This window comes from Corvus cornix, chromosome 22 (assembly GCF_000738735.6).
Source record: "Corvus cornix cornix isolate S_Up_H32 chromosome 22, ASM73873v5, whole genome shotgun sequence".
Lineage (NCBI taxonomy): Eukaryota > Metazoa > Chordata > Aves > Passeriformes > Corvidae > Corvus > Corvus cornix.
In genome coordinates this window covers 1,813,183-1,832,676 of record NC_046351.1, presented here as the reverse complement: position 1 = coordinate 1,832,676, position 19,494 = coordinate 1,813,183, and the positions used below count along the sequence as shown (strand labels likewise).

General features: G+C 61.9%; 2 protein-coding genes across 2 annotated transcripts in view; both read left to right on the top strand.

Annotated features, from left to right (window-relative positions):
- Nucleotides 1-2,975, top strand: part of PEBP4 (phosphatidylethanolamine binding protein 4) — a 73,135-nt gene extending 70,160 nt beyond the window's left edge. Inside the window, exon 7 of the mRNA XM_039564438.1 lies at nt 2,542-2,975. Within this exon, the coding sequence (XP_039420372.1) occupies nt 2,542-2,633 (92 nt within the window). The 3' untranslated portion in view covers nt 2,634-2,975. The remainder of the gene's footprint in view (nt 1-2,541) is intronic.
- A 12,005-nt stretch (nt 2,976-14,980) lies between these two features.
- Nucleotides 14,981-17,454, top strand: EGR3 (early growth response 3). The gene is given in 4 exon segments (XM_039564169.1): nt 14,981-15,268; nt 16,326-16,976; nt 16,979-17,005; nt 17,008-17,454. Coding segments are annotated over 4 exon segments (1,188 nt in total). The 5' UTR covers nt 14,981-15,114; the 3' UTR covers nt 17,364-17,454.
- The last annotated feature ends 2,040 nt before the right edge of the window (nt 17,455-19,494 follow it).

Genomic DNA, 19,494 nt, shown 5'->3' with positions numbered 1-19,494 from the left:
TCCGGATCGGGGCCGCGGCATTGACTCATGAGCCGACCTCGTGCGCCTCCAATCCGATCCACCCAGCTGGAAAATCGGGTTGGACTGGGCCCCGGCGGGGAGGGAAAGGCTGCGGCTGGGACGGGAGGCGGCGAAGGGCTGCGGGGAGAGCACGGTGCCGGCCCAAGTCCCCGGGTGTCACTTAATGGTGACCAAAGCAGCTGCCGGCCTCCCGCCCACCTCCGCTGGGACATCATTAATCTTGGCAGAGAAGCATCAGGGCTCCCATCAGGAGAACATTCCCGCTGATGAGGCTGATAAATTACAGCCGGGGGGGCCGGGGGAGGAGGGGACCGGCGATTGGGGGGTGGGCAGGAGACAACGGCAGCGCTGGGAAACCTGTGGGATCAGAGGGATGCCGAGCTCCCCGAGCCCAGCGCTTGCCTCTTGCCTCAGTTTCCCCATCGGGCGCTCCGGGCTCAGGCGGCCGCGCACGTGTGGGTGTCAGCGGGCACTCCTCTTCCTCCGGCGGGTGCTCAGATAAGGGCCGAGTGGGATGATTTAATCCTTTGGGAAATGAGCTTGAAAACGGACCAAGCCACGGATGAAACGCCGTATTGTTGCGGCAGGGAGAGGGGACTGTGGCACCGCGACCTCGGCTCCCCGGCCGGGCCCCTGCTCCCTTCCCGGCTCCGTGATCCCAGTGACTCACGGTCCTCAGCCCTGGGAGCCAGCCGGGGTGATTTGGGATGGCTGGCACAGGGATGTCACCCTGTGCCGGGAGTTGGTCACGCCGGGATGGGGCACCCGCTTTGGGGATGCACCCGAGGGGTTGGATTTGGTGTTGGGGGACCCCAAGTCCGGCATCCCTCCGGTGCCTCCCCCCTTTGCCGCACCCGCGGCTGCCCCGGGGCTTCCCCTTCCCCGATGGGCCGGGCACAACCGGTGCCAGGGCAGGTAGGAAAGTAGGTCAGGAAAAGCCCCGGCCCCACACGCGGGGCGAGGGCCGGGGCCGGCGCCTGCAGCCCCGCAGAGGCTCTGCCTCCCCCGGCTCCTTTCATCCGCGCCTCTCCGGAGGCTCGGCGAACATCAGTGACAGCTCCGGCACCCCTGGGAGTCGGGGGTGCCGCGTCTCGCTCTCACCCCCGTCCCGCGTGGCAGGGGCTGCTCTCTCGAGGGGTTTTCCAAGCGCTTTGAAACCCTCCGGATGAAAGGCGCCCGGCGAAGGCTGCGGGCGCAGCGGGAGCGGCTCCCCCCGAGGCTCCTTCCCTGGTGCCACCTTCACCGGGACCCCCAGCGCTGAGGGGGTTGGGCTGAGACCCCGAAGAGAGGAGCTGCCCTTCCTGCCGCGGTGGAATCGGGGGATGGAGGTGCTTGTGGCTCTGTGTCCCGGCTGGCGGCGACCCCAGTGCGGGACATTGGGACCGTCCTTGCTCTCAGCTTGGTTTGGGTCCTCGGAGGGTGGCAGGGGACACCGGGGACCCTCCAGCAGCAGCCTGATGCATTCCAACATCTCATCCCGGCTGGAATGCGGGATGCAGGGTCCTGCCCGAGCTTCCCGTGAGCTCCTTCCCGGGCCCTGGAGAGTCCCGGCCGCGGCCCCTCGCAGCTCCGGGAGGTCACAGGCTGCGGTGCCGTCACCGCGAGAACCTCCGGAGCTTTGTTTGGAGCTCAGAGCCCGAGGTGGGGAGCAGGTGGGAGCCCCAGCAGCTCTCTGAGCCATCACCACCCCACGCAGGTGATGCAGCAGCTCAGGTTTTGCTCAGCACTTTTGCAAGAGCAAAGGGGACGCTCTGCTCCGGTCGGGGCTGAGATGTGACAGCAGATAAGGGCTGCCAGGAGGCCTCGTGACATTAAAGAGCAGCCAGGAAGAGGAGAGGGCGGGTTTCAGATAAACAATGGGCCCCTTTTCCCCGGTGTCCCACAAGGAGGGGCAGCGTGAGCTGTTTGGGTGCCAGGGAAAGCCCCTCCGGTCACAGCAGGATGCTCCACAGCCGCCAGCCAGACCCAGGCTCGGTGCCTGACCCTGGCAGGGCACAGGGGGAATTTCTGGCCCACGGGGGCCGGGTATGAGGGAATCCCTCCTGCCCTTGGCCCTGGAGAGGCTTTCCCTGCCTCCTACGTGGGAAAAATCACAGCTGGATCCAGCACGAGCTGCCCCCAGACCTCCGGGATCCTGGGGTCAGGGCAGAGTGCAGGGGAGGAGGGAATGAGGAACCCCCTTGGCTCCAGCAGTCGGTGGAGCAGCAGCTCAGTGAGTGCCAGTGAGGGGGCCGGGGGATCTCCTGCGACGCCCCCGGGGGGATTTCCAGCCAGGCCACCCCCGGGGTGGGCTCATAGGAAGCCGTAGGAAGGTTTGCTTCAAATGTCAGGGGGCAGGAGAGGAGCCAACCCCGTGAACCCCCGGGACAGTCAGAGCCGGGGTCCCCGTGACTCCCCGCTGTCCCCAGGGCCTGCCGGGGTGTGCAGGATGTGGTTTGGGGCAGAGCAGCAGCCTCACAGGGCTGCTCCCCTCTCCGGCCCTCCTCCAGCCCGGCTCACCCACTTTTCCTCTCTCCCCAGGCACCTGGGACTTGAAGGACTTCGTGGAGAACTTTCACCTGGGCTACCCCGTGGCCTCGACCCAGTTCCTCACCAAACACTACGAGGATTAACTCTGGATCCCTCCCTTGCCCTGCACATCCCCACACCACAGAGCCACCTCTGCCTGGAGCAGAGGGGACCCCAGGACACACCGAGGATGAACCCACCCTGCTCCCAGCCCAGACCCACCGCACCGACCCCAACCCCTCCACTCCCAAAGCCAAGTTCTCTTTCCCTCTGGGGAATGTGCCAAGAGCTCTCCCAGCTCGCCTGGGTATCCCAGGAATTACGGCATCACCCCTTCTCCTCCCTCCACCCCGTTTCTGACCTCACCCCCTGCATGTCCCCCTGGCACTTTGGGGACTTCGAGTTTGATGCCTGCAGCTTCCCGAATAAAATTTGGATGGAGCACACAGGGCTCTGGGCAGCAGCGAGCACCGGGCTGGGCCAGCACCGGCTTAATCTGGGATTTTGGGATCTGCATGGGAAGAGCAGACCCCTGTGGGCGGTGGGAGCAGGGGGTGGCCAGCCAGACCCTCATGTAGGTGATCCCAGGAACACCCAGGAGGGGACAGGGACAGTGGTGCCTCTCCAGGGGTCCCTTGGTGGCACCGCGTGGGAACCGGGCACGGAACCGGGCACTGCCCTGCCTTTGCCCTCAGCCCATTTCTCTTGGAAAGCAAAACCAAAATTAAAGGCACAAATCAGCAGAGCTCTGCCTACTGGCCACTTAGCCGGACCTCCCTTTTAATTAGGTCCTTAATTAGGCTTTCATCTAAGACTCAGTTTTCTCTGAGGCTGGGATTCACCTGCCTGCAGGTCCTGCTTGCAGCACATCCCGGTGTCTGCGCTGTGACAAAGCTGCCTCTGTCCTGCCCATGGCCAGGGATAATATTCCCCTTGGAATAACCACGGGGAGCAGGACCCCAGGACATTTTGCAGGCGGGGGAAACTGAGGCACGAGGGAATGACTCACTCAGGGCTGCGCAGGGAGGCCTGGGATGCTTCAGAGGGGTTGTGATGCTCTGGTTGCTGCCTCTCAGCTCTGCATCAGTGCCTGGGTCTGGAACAGAGCAACCTGATCCCGAAAAAACAGCTCTGTGCCATCCTGCTGGTCACCTTCCCTGGATCCCCGGCAGTGAGAGCGCATTTCAGTCCTGCCCTGAGGGGTTAAACACAGATTTCAGTCCTGCACTGGGGGGTTAAACACAGATTTCAGTCCTGCCCGGGGGTTAAACTTGGCCGGGACTTTCCCTCCAGGAAGTGGCTCTTTGCCTCGGAGGGGCTGAATCACAGCAGGGTCCTGCAGAGCTTGTGTCCCCTCAAGGAACGATCAGGGCATCCAAGAGGGATGCAGGAGCAGGATCCCAGCTCTCCCTGGGCACACAAGGCTGGGTGAAGCTGCAGGAGCTGGCGGGAAGGAAAGCAACAAAAAAAGGAAGCTGGGTAACACCACAACCCAGGGAAAAAAACACGAACCCCGCTGCCGCCGGCGCTAAGATTAGCAGCAGAGGAAATGACACCGTGAGATGTCATGGAAGTCTGCTAAAGTTGGATTTCTCCTTCTCTTTTTCTATCCCTGCCCTCGAAGCAGGGTGTAATTGGCCCGGCAGGTCGGAGCGAGGCTCCGCTGTAAATGAGAGGTCACGGCTCCGCTGACATCCTGCAGCCAAACTCCATCATCCCTCCCTCCCTGCCCTCGGCTCCTTGTGGCTGGGGTGGTTATTTTTGGTGGAGAAAAGGCAATCGGATGTTTATCCTTCGAGGAAATTGTCACCGTTGTTGCTGGATTTAATTGGAGATGAGAGGAGTCGGATGCACGGCAGGGCCGAGCCAGGATTGGGATTGCTGGGAGCCAGGCCCAGAGGGATCCACTGGCCTGTGTGACACCGATGGGATGGGAATGGGATGGAGAATGGAAATGGGAATGGGGACAGAGACGGAGAATGGGGATGAGGAGACAGATGGGGATGAGGATGGAAGTGGGGATGTGGATGGAACGGGCGGAAAATGGGATGAGAACAAGGATGGGAATGAGGATGAAGACAGAGATGGGGAAGGAGAGGGGAGTGGAGATGAGAATGGGGATGGGGATGGATAAACATGAATGGAGATGAGGATTAGGATAGGATGGACATGGAGATGAAATGGGATGGGATGGAGAATGGAAATGGGAATGGGGACAGAGATGGAGAATGGGGATGGAGATAGAAATGCAGGTGGGCATGTGGATGGGATGGGCAGGAAACAGGATGAGAACAAGGATGGGAATGAGGATGAAGACAGAGATGGGGAAGGAGAGGGGAGTGGAGATGAGAATGGGGATGGGGATGGAGAGTGGGGATTGGATGAAGGTGGAGATGGGGATGGGGATGGGATGGGGATGGAGAATCGTGAGTGGAGATGAGGATGGGGATAGGATGGACATGGAGATGAGATGGAGATAAAATGGGATGGGATGGAGACAGAGAGGGAATGAGGATGAGGATGGGGATGGAGAATGGAAAAGGAAATGGGGATGAGATGGAGAATGAGAATGGGGATGAGGATGAAGGTGGGGATGAAGATGGAGATGGAGACGGGGACAGGGATGGGGATGATCTGGATCAGGAATCTGCCCAGGTGGCTGCAATATCCCTGTGGTGGGATGATCACAGCTGTGACACAGCACCAGGCACCGGTGGCCTTGTGTCAGGCCCTTGGGCCCGCTCAGGGCTGCAAACGCAGCAGCCCCGGCCGGCCCTGAGCCACAAACTCTCACTGGGATGCACACGAGGCCTCCACGGCGTGGAAAATATTAATTGTGGTTTTCTGGTTCGCTTTTCGATTATTTAGAAAGAACGAAGGAAAGAACTGAGAAGGAGGAAGCCACGTACAGTCACTTCGTGCTGGCCCCACCCCCTTTATCTCTCCTTCCATTCGCTCACTATCGGTGCGAGAGAGAAAAGAGAAGCTGAGCCTCTCAGCTGCCTAAATGTAGAAAGTTTTGCTTCTAAATCAGTTTGTGATGGAAAGGAAACACGTCACGTCCCTGGGGAAGTGGCTGGTTTTGAGCAGCCACAACCCCAGCGCCGAGCGCTGCAATGGAACAGCCCAGCACTGAAATAGCTCCACGCTCTGTTATTGTCACCCAGAGAAGTTTTTTCGCTGTCTACGGGTGTCATTTTTAGCCTCCAGAGGAAGTTTTATTTGTATTTGTTACCTCGACTTTCCACTGTCGTGTCTTCGTGACTTTTTCGTGTGAAGGGCCGGGAGAAAACAGAGTGGGGTGAGCTCAGGTGTGGGGTCAGAGGGGTGAGAGGTGGGACCTACAGCAGCAGTGTCATGTCCCGGGCATTCCAGCATGGATTCACCAGAGCCCAGCTGAATTCCAAGGCCACAAACCCTTGGAAACACAGAGTCCCCAGGATTTTGGGGGGGCTGTGAGCTGAGCTGAGCCCAGGCACGGCCCTGGGATGGACACAGGCCCCCTTTGCTCCCCCAGGATGGGGCTCTGAGCTAGGTTTGGACGCTTCCAGCCCCTTCCCAAAGCAAACCCACCCACTCCATGGGATGACTGAGGGAGAGGAGGACTTGGAATTTCAAAAAATAATAACGAACTCGTGAAAATTGAGTGCTCCTGGTGAGCAACAGCAGCGCCCAGCAGCACATGTGGGGGGGTGTTCCTTCCCAAAACTGGGCTGGAGGCCAGCAGAAGCTCGTGCTAAACACGATCCCGAAGTCAACGGGAGAACAATTACCTATTTTTAATAATCACTGAAATAATTACTGAGAGAAAGTCTCAGCCTCTGGCTCAAGGGGGGGGGGGGCAGCCCTGGGCCTGGTGCAGAGCAGGAGGAATCTCCCCTCCGCTGGGAAAATGCAGATTTAAGGCCGGGGGTGTTAAGGGGCAGGGAGCGAGGGACACCCCTGGCACCCCCAACGCCTCGGTGGCACCGAGGGACAACGCAGCTGCCGGGAGCTCGGCGACGCCAGGCAGCAGCTCCCCCTCAGCCGGGGACTTGCTCAAGAAGGGATTAGCAGGATCAGCTGATGATGATCTAAGCGCATAACTATATCAACCTGTGAATTAATTACTGATATCTCACACCTCGGAGCGCCTCTATCTACACATCTCTGCGCTCCTCAAGCCTTCCCTGAGCTAAGCCCGGCTGCACCCCCCGGGAAATAGGTCAGGAGGGATCATCCCCACGTGCTGCCGGGGACGCGCGGCGTGGGGACGAACGGCGCTGCCCGTTTTGGGAGCCGATGTGGGAGAATCCCCCGGGCAGCTGAGCATCACCAGCCCCACGGGATGCTGAGGCACCCGGCTCTCCACGTCAGCCACGGGGTGGGCGAGGCTGGGATGATCCAGTGAGGCGCTCCCAGCCCTCATCCTCGTGCTGGGGACACACAAAGCCCCCCGGGCTGGGGGTCCCCTGGTGCCACGGGGATGAGGGGATGGGGGTGGGAGCCTGCACTGGGAGCTGGTGCTTGGCTTGCTGCTCCAGGAGCCGGCAGCCGGGCGGGCCCTGGGAGAGGCTCCTGGGCCGTGGCAGGAATTTAGGGCTCCTGAAGTAATAGGGAAGGCAGGCAAGGCGAGGACAGGGAGATGTCCCCACCTCTGTGTCTGTGCCAGCACCCAGAGGGGACCGGCAGGCAGCAAGGGGCACGCAGGCTGGTCCTGCAGTGATAGTTTCATTAATTAGCAATAATTAATTGTTATTTGGCCTCCAAAATGCTGTATAATATCAGAGGAGCTTTGTGGGGCTGTCTGAGGGCCCATGGCCCTGTTAGAGCTGGTTGGATTTGGGGGTCCTGGACCCCCGTCCCGCTCACTGGGGCTGGACTATTCAGCCAGGCTGTGGAAGCATCCTGGGATGCAAATTCCATCTGTTCCTGAGGGAAAGCAGCAGCTCAGCTGTGCCCAGAGACGCTGCCAGGCATCCCGGGATGAGCACTCAGGGGATGCTCAGTGGGGAGAAACTCAGCCCAGGTTTTGTTTCCTCTTTCAGCTGCTCCCCGAGTCGGTTTGGGCTGGGTTTGGAAGCTCCCAGCCTCTCCCACTCCTCCGGGAGCCACGAGCACCTTCAGATGTGGTTTGCCCCAAAACGCTCCCGGGTAGAACAAAAAAAAAAAAAAAAACAAACCCAAACCAAAGCGTTTTTGATACGGTGGTCCCAGCCCACCAGCTCCGCTCCTGCCCGGGAGCTGCCGTGCCCGGGTGCTGCCTGGCGCTGCCCTGTTTATCCCAGCTGGCTGCGGGATGAGGCGGATGCCTCCGGGCTCTGCAGCCCAAGGTGTGGTGGAAAGAGCCGGATGGCTCTGCCAGCCGCCCCTGCTGCTCCCCGGCCAGCGCGGACGGACTCGCCCCGCGGCCCCGGCCCGGCCTGTCCTCACTTGCCGGCTGCTCTCGCTTCCCATTCCCTGCGCGCAGCCCCGCGGGTCCTCAGCCAACCTCACATTTCCTCATTGCGAGGAAATGGCGAATTCCCCCCGGGCTGGTTTCAATGGCTCACGGATCCCTCGCCTTTGGCCTCTCCCCAGTTTCTCCTGCGCTGGCTGTAGTGCAGCCCTCGGGAGCAGCGCTTTTTCCCAGGCACGCAGCCTCTGGAATTCTCTGTCTGGGAGCACATCCCTCCCCTCACAGGGGATACCCTCATGCTGGATTCACCCCTCTGCGCTCACACAACGCCGAGCCCTTTTTCTGTTGGGTGCAGTGGATTTGGGGGTTCTGACGTCCTTCGCTCCTCTCCGTCAGGGAATCGCTCACGTCTCCAGAGTGTTGTGTCATGGCACAGCTCTGGGAGCTGTGATTCCAGTGGCCAGTTCCTCTTCTGTTTCTTGGTTTCACACTAAAAAAAACTTTCGTGGTCCCTCTCTGCGAACCCCTCGTGGGGTCACTCCAGGGCTCCTGCCTCGGGCCACCACACCGAGGTTGCTGCTGGTCCCATCAAATCGTTCTTGGGTTTGCAGCCGCCCTGTGCCTGATGCCTGGCTGGAATCCCATCCTTCCCACCGGTGCTGCTCCCTCGGGACCACTTTCACTCTGGACCTACTCTGCAGTTTTCCTGCTAATCAGCTGTCTCCTTATCTCCAGGTCACACTGCGCCAGCTGCCACCGCTATTGTTCCCCAGCTGGATAATAACAGGAAAGGCTTGGAAAACCAGACCTGTGTCGGACTCAGATGACCCAGAGGTTCCCAGCTCCCCCGGTGCACTCAGCAGCTCCTCAGAGTCACCCACCCACCCCTGGGAGCAGCAGGAAGTTGCGGGATGCTCTTTGGGAAAGCCTCCCCCCCACAGCACCCCGAATGCTCCTGCAGGTGCATCCCTGGGCCTCCAGCCATCTCCCAGGGCTGTTCCCTTCAGGAACCAACCCCGGCCACCCAGAACCCATTTCCCAAGATCAGCAAGATGTTTGGAGCTCGGCTCCGAAGGGCTTTTCCTCCCCATCCCAAGCTTTTCATCCTGCTGCCGCACAGGGTGAGGCAGGGCTGATCCCTGTCTTGCCACGGGGGAAACTGAGGCAGGAAAGGGCTTCCCACAGCCACCCACAGCGCTCCCATGGCTCCCCCCACCAGCCACCCTGGGGTTTGGCTGATTGGGATCCATCCTTTGGGATCGACCCAGGGACACCCCTGGGCAGCAAGTTCTGCCTGCAGGAGGAGGGAGATGCCCATCTCCTTTTCCAAGAGGGAGATGCCCGTCTCCTTTTCCAAGAGGTAGATGCCCATCTCCTTTTCCATGCATATTTCAGTGCGAGTGTTTCCGAATATTTCCGGAGGAGGAGGGTGTGGAGTTTTCACAGGTAAATCAGGAAAACCAAGGTGAGGCAGGAGACGGCGTTGGGAAGGATGCAGGCCGTGCCGGGAGGGGTTGGTCCGGGATCAGGAAGGCTGCCCAGCAGCTTCTCCTGGCTGAAGTTCCCTCAGCCAGAGTTTGGCCTGAAACGAGGATTTCCCACGCCCAACAGCAACGGAGAAAGTTTCTCCTCGCCCAGAAATTACGGATTACCCTAAATCCCATCCCTGCCAGCCTGAGCATCTTTCATCGCCGGGCCACGGGACGCTCAGAGAATAAACTGCTGCTGGTGCAGCCACATCTGGGCAGCTGTTGTTTGCCAGAGGGAACCGACAGCCCTGAAGAGCCACATCAGCTCAGCACTTGCAAACAAAACAGAGCTCACAGCCCTGAGAAACCACCGCGGCTTGATCAGATGCCTCCGCGGCGCCCACCCCGTGGTTTGGGTGGCTCGGCGTGTATTTTTTTTCCCTCTCGAAGCTGCTCGAGAAGAGTTTGTGTTGTCGACCATCCAGGCAGCCGCCTACACACGTGGCCCTGGCGCAGTCGCCCCCGGGGGTAGGAGGCCGGTGACCTTTCAGGTCCCCACCAGCCACACTCTGTTTACGACTCTGTGACCTTACCAGCCCCAGATCTGCATCTGCAGCGAATCCAAGGGCTGGGGAGGAAAGGCTCCGTGCTCTGGTGCGTGCCTCAGGCTCCGTGTCTGAGCATCCTTTGTAATCCAGGATGAGGTGACAATGACGGTGATCATCGCCATCATTACAGATGATCCCTCTCTCCCTCGGTGGAATTAAAAGCCTGAAACCCAGAGCTATGCACCGTGTGGAGCTTTCCAGAGCTCCTGGGACACTCAACAGGGCGGTGATGAGCACTTTGTGATGTCCCCCAGCCCTCACGGCTCAGCTCTGTCAATGCTCGGCTCCCAGCCCCAGCGAGGTTTAGGGAACGAGAGCAATCCCATCCCATCAGCCTCGCCACGGGGCGCGAAAACCGGGCTCGTGTTCCCCTCCCTGTAAGGACAATTAAGCTGTCGTTAATTACGTGAAAAACCCTGACGAGTTCCCCTTTTCGAAGCCCGGGGGTCCCCCGAGGATGTGCGGCGTGGCACCTGCAGCGCTCCCGGCACACGAATCAGGGCCCGGTCGGTCACAAGACCGAGAGGAGCGGGGAGAAGCCACCCGTCAGGTGACAGCACCCAGGGGGACACGGTCCCGGCCCATTGGGGGCCAGCGGGGTTTTGGGGATGGGGTGTGGCTGCTCTCAGCATCACACAGACCCCGAGGGAGGATCGGGGTGGGGGCAGCGGGAGCTGGGGGCTCTCGGTTCCTGGCTGAGGGGAAGCTGCCAGCACTCGGATGGGTGTCACAGGGAGCGGACACGGTGGGACATCGTTAAATAATGTCACGGTTTGTCACAGCCCCTGCACAGGCTACGGTGAGGTGAGGGGGGGATGGGGCAATGCTGGCGTGGGACGCTTGGAATTGAGGAGGGATGGTGGCATTTCGTGGAAATCTGGAACGGTTTGGGTTGAAAGGGACCTCAAAGCCCATCCAGTGCCACCCCCTGCCGTGGGCAGGGACACCTCCCACTGTCCCAGGGTGCTCCAACCTGGCCTTGGGCACTTCCAGGGATCCAGGGGCAGCCACAGCTGCTCTGGGAATTCCATCCCAGCCCCTCACCACCCTCCCAAGGAAGAATTCCTTCCCAATATCCCATCCAGCCCTGCCCTCTGGCAGTGGGAAGCCATTCCCTGCGTCCTGTCCCTCCATCCCTTGTCCCAAGTCCCTCTGCAGCTCTCCTGGAGCCCCTTTAGGCCCTGGAAGGGGCTCGGAGCTCTCCCTGGAGCCTTTCCCTCTCCAGGTGAGCACCCCCATCTCTCCCAGCCTGGCTCCAGAGGGGCTCCAGCCCCGGAGCAGCTCCATGGTCTCCTCTGGAGCCGTTCCAGCAGCTCCACGTCCTTCCTGTGCTCCCCAGACCTGGACCCAGCACTGCAGGTGGGGGTCTCCCCTCAGCGGGGCGGGGGTAAACTTGTGCATGAAGCACAGATACCAGCAATGATTATCCAGGTTACTGAAACCCCCGGATCAGGATGGGGTTCACACGAGGCGGGTGTGTGGGATGGTGAAATAAAAGTGAAACCTCTCAGCTGCAGACTCCATCCAGCCTGGGCTGTAATTTAAAACCATCCAGAGCATCCCAGGTGAGACTTTCTCTATTTTTTCCCCCTCCCGTTGGGTAAAGAACTCTGCTCGGGATGCCCCGACCCATTAAGCTGAGCTGTAACTAAGCCAGTCCAACCCCCATGCGGCCGTTTCCGAGCCAGTCTAAGTCTGCCTCGGTTTATTTTGGCTTAAGGCCGTTCCCGATCAAACCGCTGTCAGTGCCTGAGCTGTCCCGCTCTCACCCGCCGGGTTTAGCGGCAGGTCCTTATGACTCAGGAGCTTTAAACCCAGCCTAAACCCCACCACGAGGGTTTGGGGTGCACCCACAGCCCCAGCCGCCCCGACTGGGCAGGAAACAGCTGCATTCCCAGCAGGAAGCAGGTGCCCCTCGTGTCGGGGGTGGGGCCAGGTGCGCATTGCACACCTGTGTCACTGTCACCCTCGGGGGGCAGACGCCCACCCGGCTCGGTGTGAGCCGAGCATGGGGCAGGCTCGTGGGGATGAGGAGTTTTCCGGTGCAGGGCGAGGCGCTGCTGGCTCCGCAGCAGAAATTCCCCACGGGACCCTCACCCGAGGGTGCCGATAAGGCTGAGCAAACCCGCACCCCCTGCTATGAATCGGGAGGAGCTGGGTGGGGGTGTTGTTACCGGACACAATTAACGGTTGAGGAGGGACCTTTTAATTTTGGGGGGGGGGTCCCTGCTCGGACACTGAGGGGCGGTGGGAGCCGGACACGCAGCGGGGGCCCCGCCAGCATCCCCGGCGCTGCGGCTGCGGCCGCGCTCCACCGTGGGAATGCGGTGACGGAGAAGGACGGGGGGCACACCTGGGGGACGGGGGTGTCAGCGAGACCCCCTCCTCAGCCCCGCGGGGCCGGGCGGTGCTGCCCGGGGGGGCGCGGGCCGTGGGATCCCCCTCCGCGCCCCGCGCCGCCCCCGCACCTCGGCAGCGCCGGGGCGCCGGAACCGCGGCCAAAGAAGGGAGCGGAGGCGGGGGCCGGATCCAGGCCTTGTATGGCGCTTCCCCTCGGCCGCCCCCGCCCCGCCGCCGCCCCCGCTCCCCCCCCCCCGGCCCCCCCCGCCGCCGCCGCGCCGCCGCCGCCCGCGCTCCCCCCGGGCCGCGCCGGGCCACGGGCGGGGGCGGGCGAGGGATGCCGCTGGAGAGGGGGGGCTGCGGCTTGGGGGGGCGGCGGGAAGGGTGAAAGGTGGGGGGAGAGAGGGGGTGCCAAAACAAGGAGAGTGCCCTGTAAAGGATGGGGGTGATACGGGTGCAAGGGAGGGGGGGCTCTGTGCAGGATGAGGGGGGGTCTAGGAAGGGTGGGGGTTCTGCACAGGTTGGGGGGGTTCTGTGCAAGATGGGGGGGCTCTAAGAAGGATGGGGTTCCTGCACAGGATGGGGGCCTCTGCACAGGGTAGGGGGGACTTCTACTGAAAGCGGGGTCCGTCAATGGGGGGCACCGCTGCCGTGTTTGGGGTTGCAGTGGCTGGGGGGCTGCAGTGAATGAGCGGCCCTGAAGTGGATGCGGGGGCCCTGAAGTGAAAGTGGGGGGCCCTGAAGTGAAAGGTGACCCTGAAGTTGGTAGAACACACAGGCGCCTCCTCCCCCCCGCGGTCCACACACAGGCAAGTTGAGGCTCGCTGCCCCCACCCCCGTACCGCTCCCCCGCCCTGCGCACCGCAGCACCCCCCGCCCACCCCCCACCCCGCCCCGAGCGGCTGCCGGCACCGCGCAGCGACAGTGCCCGGGCCTCGCAGCACCTTCCACAGCCCCCGGGGTGTCCGTGTCCCCCGTCCCCCGCAGCGAGTGCCCGCTCCCCTCTCGCCGCAGCCCTCCCGTAGCCCGGATTTCACTCCCATGGCAAAGCCGGCCCTGCAGGAATTGGGTAAGTGGAGCTATTGCAACACAGCATTTTTCCATACATTTGCTATATAACTCGGAGGGTTTTAAAGATAGCATCAGTTGGCACACTTAGCACGAAACCACCTAATTACTGACGCCTTGGAAGTGCCAAACTTTTAAAGGGGGGAGGTGAGGTTAAATTCACAGGCGACCAACAAGTGTTACCTGTTTTTAAAGTATTCCAAGCGCTGTTCTCCACGGGAGCCGGGACATGGGGAGGGGGCGGCTCGGGGCAGAGGGTGACTCCCTCCGTCACCACTGCCACCACAGCGAGGGGCTGGAGGCTTCTGCAGCCCCCCCCTCCCCGCTGACCCTCTCCTTCCCACCCAACTCCACTGCCTGGCGCTGTGGCTTTCCCCGCACAGCTCCCATCCCGCTCCTGTGCCAGCCCGGGCTGCGGGATGGGGTTTGTGGCCGGTCCTGGTCTCCAGTGGAGGAAAAAACCTCCCGGTAAGAATCTGGCTCTGAGCAGCCCCGGGGGCGGCCGCAGGGTCAGGCACAGCGGGGGCGGACTGTCCCCGCGCCCCCGCTGCTTCCCGGGGGGAATGATCCGGGCTGGAAGGGCTGGAGCCGCCGCCACCTGCCCTCCCCGCAGGGGGACGGCATCGCTCGGCGCGGGGGACGAGGGGAGACCCCCGGTCCGGTGCATTGTGCCCGGTGTCCGGTTCAAGAAGCCCGGTGCCCAATGCCCAGTGCAGAGTGCCCGGTGCAGGATGCCTGATGCATGCCCGGTACCCTGTACTCGGTGACAAGTGCAGGATGCCCGGTGCCTTGTGCCCTGGGCAAGGTTCCCGGTGCCTGGTGCCCACTGCCCGGTGCAGGGTGCCCAGTGCTCGGTGCAGGATGCCCGGTACCCCTTTTCCGGTGCAGGATGCCCGGTGCTTGGTGCAGGAAGCCCGCTCCCCCTCATCCGGTGCGGGATGCCCGGTCCCCATTGTCCGGTGCACTATGCCCGGTACCCGGTACCCCTTCCCCGCTGCAGCATGCCCGGTGACCGATCCCCTTTGCCCGGCGTCCTGTGCCCCGTCCCCCTTGCTCGGTGCAGGATGCCCCGTTCCCGGTCCCCCTTGGCCGGTATCCGGTGCCCGGTCCCCCTTGGCCGGTGCAGGGTCCCCGGTCCCCCTTGCCCGGTCCCCTGTCCCCCGTCCCCGCGCGCGCCGGCCCCGCTTCCTGCTCTCTCCAACGTTCCATTGTGCGGAGCTTCCATTGTGACGTCTCGGCCTCGGCTCGGCTTTGTCTGTCATATATGGGCAGCTACGTCACGGAGCCCTCTGCATAAAGGCCCCGCGGAGTCCCCGGCGGAGCAGTCGGGCGGCAGCGAAGGAACCGGCGAGCGGAGCGGGGCCGAGCGCGGGGGGAGCGGGGCCGGGGCCGGGAGCCGGCGAGAGAGAGAGAGAGAGAGCGAGAGGAGGGGTTAAATCCTCCCCCCCCAACCCCCCCAGCTTCTACAACCACATCTGCCAGCCAGATCGCCCCCTCCCCCTCGAGGAAACACCAACCAAGGGACCCACGGAGGACCGCGCCCCCCCCGCGCCCCCTCCTCCGCGGCCACCCCCGGCCCCCCCCCCGCCTCCTCCTCCCCCCGCCGCCCCCGCCCCAACTTTTCTTCTTGCATGATTTCCCTCGCACGGATTTGCCACTCGGATGTTGTTTCCTCGGGAGCTGAGCTCGGAGCCACGTTGAACCAGCCTTTTCCTCCAGTGCTATGACAGGCAAACTACTGGAGAAGCTGCCGGGGACCATGAACACTTTGATGAACCAATTGCCTGACAATCTGTACCCAGAGGAGATCCCCAACTCTTTGAATATCTTCTCCAGCACCAGCGACTCGGTGGCTCACTACAACCAGATGGCTGCAGGTAAAGGGAGGGGGGGGGAAGGAAAATGGGGAAAAGGCAGGAGGGGGGGGGAGCCGGTGGGGCGAGGAGGAGGATGCTGTGGGTAGGGTGTCATGGAGCCTCGGAGGGAAGGGAAGAGCTGGGGCTGGGGAGCGTCCCCCCCCCCCGCACCCACCCACCCCTTTCCTCGCCGTGTCTCCGCGCGATCGCTGCAGGGCTCCGCCGAGCGCTGCTGCCGCCGAGCCGCCGCCGCAGGTACGGGGACGGCGGCCGGGCTCCGTGGGGAGGAGGACCCGGGTGGAAAAGCTGGAGGGCCGAGGGGCCGAGGGGAAGGCCGGGCACCCCCGTGTCGCGCAGGGGCCACCGCCCGCGCCGGGATCCGCGCGGGTGCGGAGGCGCCGCGGACGCGCGTGGCCGTGGCAGCCGCCCCCCCACACCCCGCAGCGGCGGCGGCGGCAGCGTGGGCTCCCCGGGACGCGGCGCCGACTTTCCCGGAGCGCGGGGTTGGGGGAAACGGGGAGGAGGGGGGGGGGACAGGAGAGAAGAAGGATCTGGGGGGCACAGGTGAGCGCCGAGGGCGGCGGGGGCGGGTGCTCCCCCGCGTGTCCCCGCTCCCACGCGGAGCCCTGCCAGGCTAAAAACACCCCCCCTCCCCATCCCCGTGTTTCTCCTCGCCGGGGCTCGGCGCAGGGAAGGCGGCGAGTTGGTAACGGCGTCGGCGGCCGCAGCCCCGGCTCCGCGGAGTGCCCAGCGCTGCCGGGGCTGGACGGGGAGGAAGCCTACCTGTAGCCGCAGGTACCTCCTTCTCCCGGCGGGCGGCGGTGGGGTGTCCCCCCACCCACCCACCCACCCACCCAGGGCAGCTCCTCGAGGGGGCGGCGCGGGCGGCCCCGCATCGTCGGGACCCCCGGCAGGCAGCGCCGCATACGCGGGGTGGAAGCAGCGAGGGGAAGGGGGGGGAGCAGGGCGAGGGGGAAGCGGTGCATCCCCGCTCCCCGGAGCATCCCCCGGTGCGTCCCCGGTGCTCCCCCCCGGGCCCTCCCGGCTCACCCTGCCCCGCTTCTCTCGCACTTTGCAGATAATGTTATGGACATTGGCTTAGCGAACGAAAAGGCCGGTCAGGAATTGTCCTCCTACTCGGGCACTTTTCAACCCGCCCCGGGCAACAAGACTGTCACCTACCTGGGGAAATTCGCTTTCGACTCGCCCTCCAACTGGTGCCAGGACAACATCATCAGCCTGATGAGCGCCGGCATCCTGGGGGTGCCGCCGTCCTCGGGCGCGCTCACCAGCACGCAGAGCACGGCGGGCAGCATGGGGCCGCCGCAGGGCGAGGTGGACCAGATGTACCCTGCGCTGCCACCCTACTCCTCCTGCAGTGACCTCTACCCAGAGCCCGTCTCCTTCCACGACCCCCAGAGCAACCCCGGCCTCACCTACTCCCCTCAGGATTACCAGGCGGCCAAGCCCGCCTTGGACAGCAACCTCTTCCCCATGATCCCAGACTATAACCTCTACCACCACCCCAACGACATGGGCACCATCACGGAGCACAAACCCTTCCAGAGCTTGGACCCCATCCGCGTCAACCCGCCCCCCATAACCCCGCTGGAGACCATCAAGGCCTTCAAGGACAAGCAGATCCACCCGGGTTTCGGGGGGCTGCCGCAGCCGCCCCTCACCCTCAAGCCCATCCGACCCCGCAAGTATCCCAACCGGCCCAGCAAGACGCGCTCCACGAGCGGCCCCACGCCTGCCCCGCGAGGGTTGCGACCGCCGCTTCTCCCGCTCCGACGAGCTCACCCGCCACCTCCGCATCCACACGGGCCACAAGCCCTTCCAGTGCCGCATCTGCATGCGGAGCTTCAGCCGCAGCGACCACCTCACCACCCACATCCGCACCCACACCGGCGAGAAGCCCTTCGCCTGCGAGTTCTGCGGCCGCAAGTTCGCCCGCTCCGACGAGCGCAAGCGGCACGCCAAGATCCACCTCAAGCAGAAGGAGAAGAAGGCCGAGAAGGGCTCGGGCGGGCAGCCCCCCGCCGCGCCCCCCACTGCCACCGCCACCACCTCGCCCCCCGTCGCCCTCGCCCCTGCCGTCACCACGTGCGCTTGAGGGATTGTGGGGGGCGGCGCGGTGGCACCCCTTCTCCTCCCCTTGCCCTCGGCACCGCTCCGGGGGGAACCCCGCGGTGTTCAGGATACCGGGGTTGTGCTGCGACGGGTCCGCTCTGCCCGCACCCGGATTGACCGGTCCAGGCTGCCCGCACCTGGATCCTGCCTGCACTTGGATCGACGGACCCGCACTGCCCGCACCCGGATTGCCCGGACTCGCGCTGCCCGCGCTGGGATTGCCCGCACCACCTGGATCCCGGCTGCCTGCTCCCGCACTTCCACATCCCGGCTGCTTCCACCTGCACCGCCCGGGGCCGGGCCGCCCGCACTGCCTGGATCCCGGCTGCCTGCTCCCGCAACTCCCGGATCCCGGCTGCCCCACACCCGCACCTCCCGGGGCCGGGCTGTCCGCACCCTCCTGGCCCGGCTCTCCCGGATCCCTGCTGCCCGCACCCTGTGTCCCGGATCCCTGCTCCCGCACCTGGATTACTCGCACCGCCCGGATCCCGGCTGGATTGCCCCATCCCGACTTTCCCGGCTCCGACTCTCCCGCACCCCACGGCCCTCACCCGGCACGTCCCGGGTCCATCCCGCCCAGCCCGGCTCCGGGCTGCCCGCGCGGCGGATTCCCGGGAATAATCCCGGCTGACCTGGATGCCAGGGCTCGGTCCGACCCGCCCGCCCTGCCGGGGGCTGGGTGCTCCAGGATCGGGCCCCTCCCCGGTCCCGTCCAGCCCGGCTGCCCGGGCTGGGCGCTCCAGGATCCGTGAGAGGATGGATGGATGGATGGCTGGATGGATGGATGGATGGATGGATGGACGGATGGATGGATGGAAGGAGCCGATCCGGCTCCTCTCCTCTCCTCTCCGGGCCTGGAGCCCCCGTTCCCCCCCCTGCCCCGTGTCCCCCCCGTGTCCCCAAGCACCGGCTCCCCGTGTTGGAGGTAAGAGGGCTCGGCCCCCCAAGCCGGGCTGGCGGGGCGGGGGGCGGCTCTGCAGGTCCCCCAACTCTGGGGGGCGGCGGGGAGTGATGTCCCGGCAGCAGCTTTTGGGTTTGTTTTCTTATTTTTGTTTTCTTTTCCTTTTTATTATTTTTTTTTGTTTGTTTGTTTTCAGCAGAAGGGAAATTCTTTACAGAAATACAGGAAAAAAAAAAAAAAGCACCCCAATATTTTGCTGAATACTTTTTATAATGTGAGATATTTTTATTTTATTTTATTTGGTCACTTTAAAACAACCACCCAACTACGGAGGAGAAAAATCAATTAGTCCTCTATTTTATTATTTTATTATTTTTTTTCTTTCTCCTTCTGGTATGTGCATGTCATTGCATGACTGCTCTGATTTTTTTCTTCTTTTGTTTTAATAAAACTGTGCTCAGACATTTAAGCTAAACTAAGCAAAAATAATAATGACTTAAAAAGAAAAAAAAATCTTTGTTGCCAAAAGGTCGTGCTATCCAGGTTTGATGTCTGCATGTGAAAAAAAAAACACAAAAAACACATTAAAAACGTACAAAAAATAAAGAGAAGAGGAAGAATGCAGTCTAATTTATGTGAACTGAAAGGAACAAAAAAAAAAAAACAAACAAACCACAATCAGGTTTAACCACACAAACCTAAGGGAATGATATTTTTTGAAAGACTTTTGTATAAAGTTGAGTACTTAGAGAAAAAAAAAAATCATACCAGATGTAATATATTTTGTGGATGTTTTTATTTCTTGGATTTATAGTACCTTATACTAAGGTTAAAAAAAAAATATGCTTGATATTGTGAAAAGGTGATAATTTTCACACACATTTCATTTGCTCATTTGTCATGTTGTAATGCAAATATGATAGTTAATGCATACAGCATTTTTAAGGGAAAAAATCAGAAATATTGAACTGATGTATTGTTGTACCATTTGCACTGTGAGCAAATGCTAATGCAGTAAATATATTGTGTTTGCTGACAATCAAAATCTGTAGTAAATATCTTTATTTGCTTAAAAATGATCTATATTGGTTTGGAAAGTAAAGAAAAAGGTTTTAATGTGTAAGGGGAGTGTAAAAAGGGTTGAAATGTGCAGGGAAGTGGGTGCTGTGTCTCTTTACGGGCGACTTTGAAACCTGTCTGTACAGAATTTTTT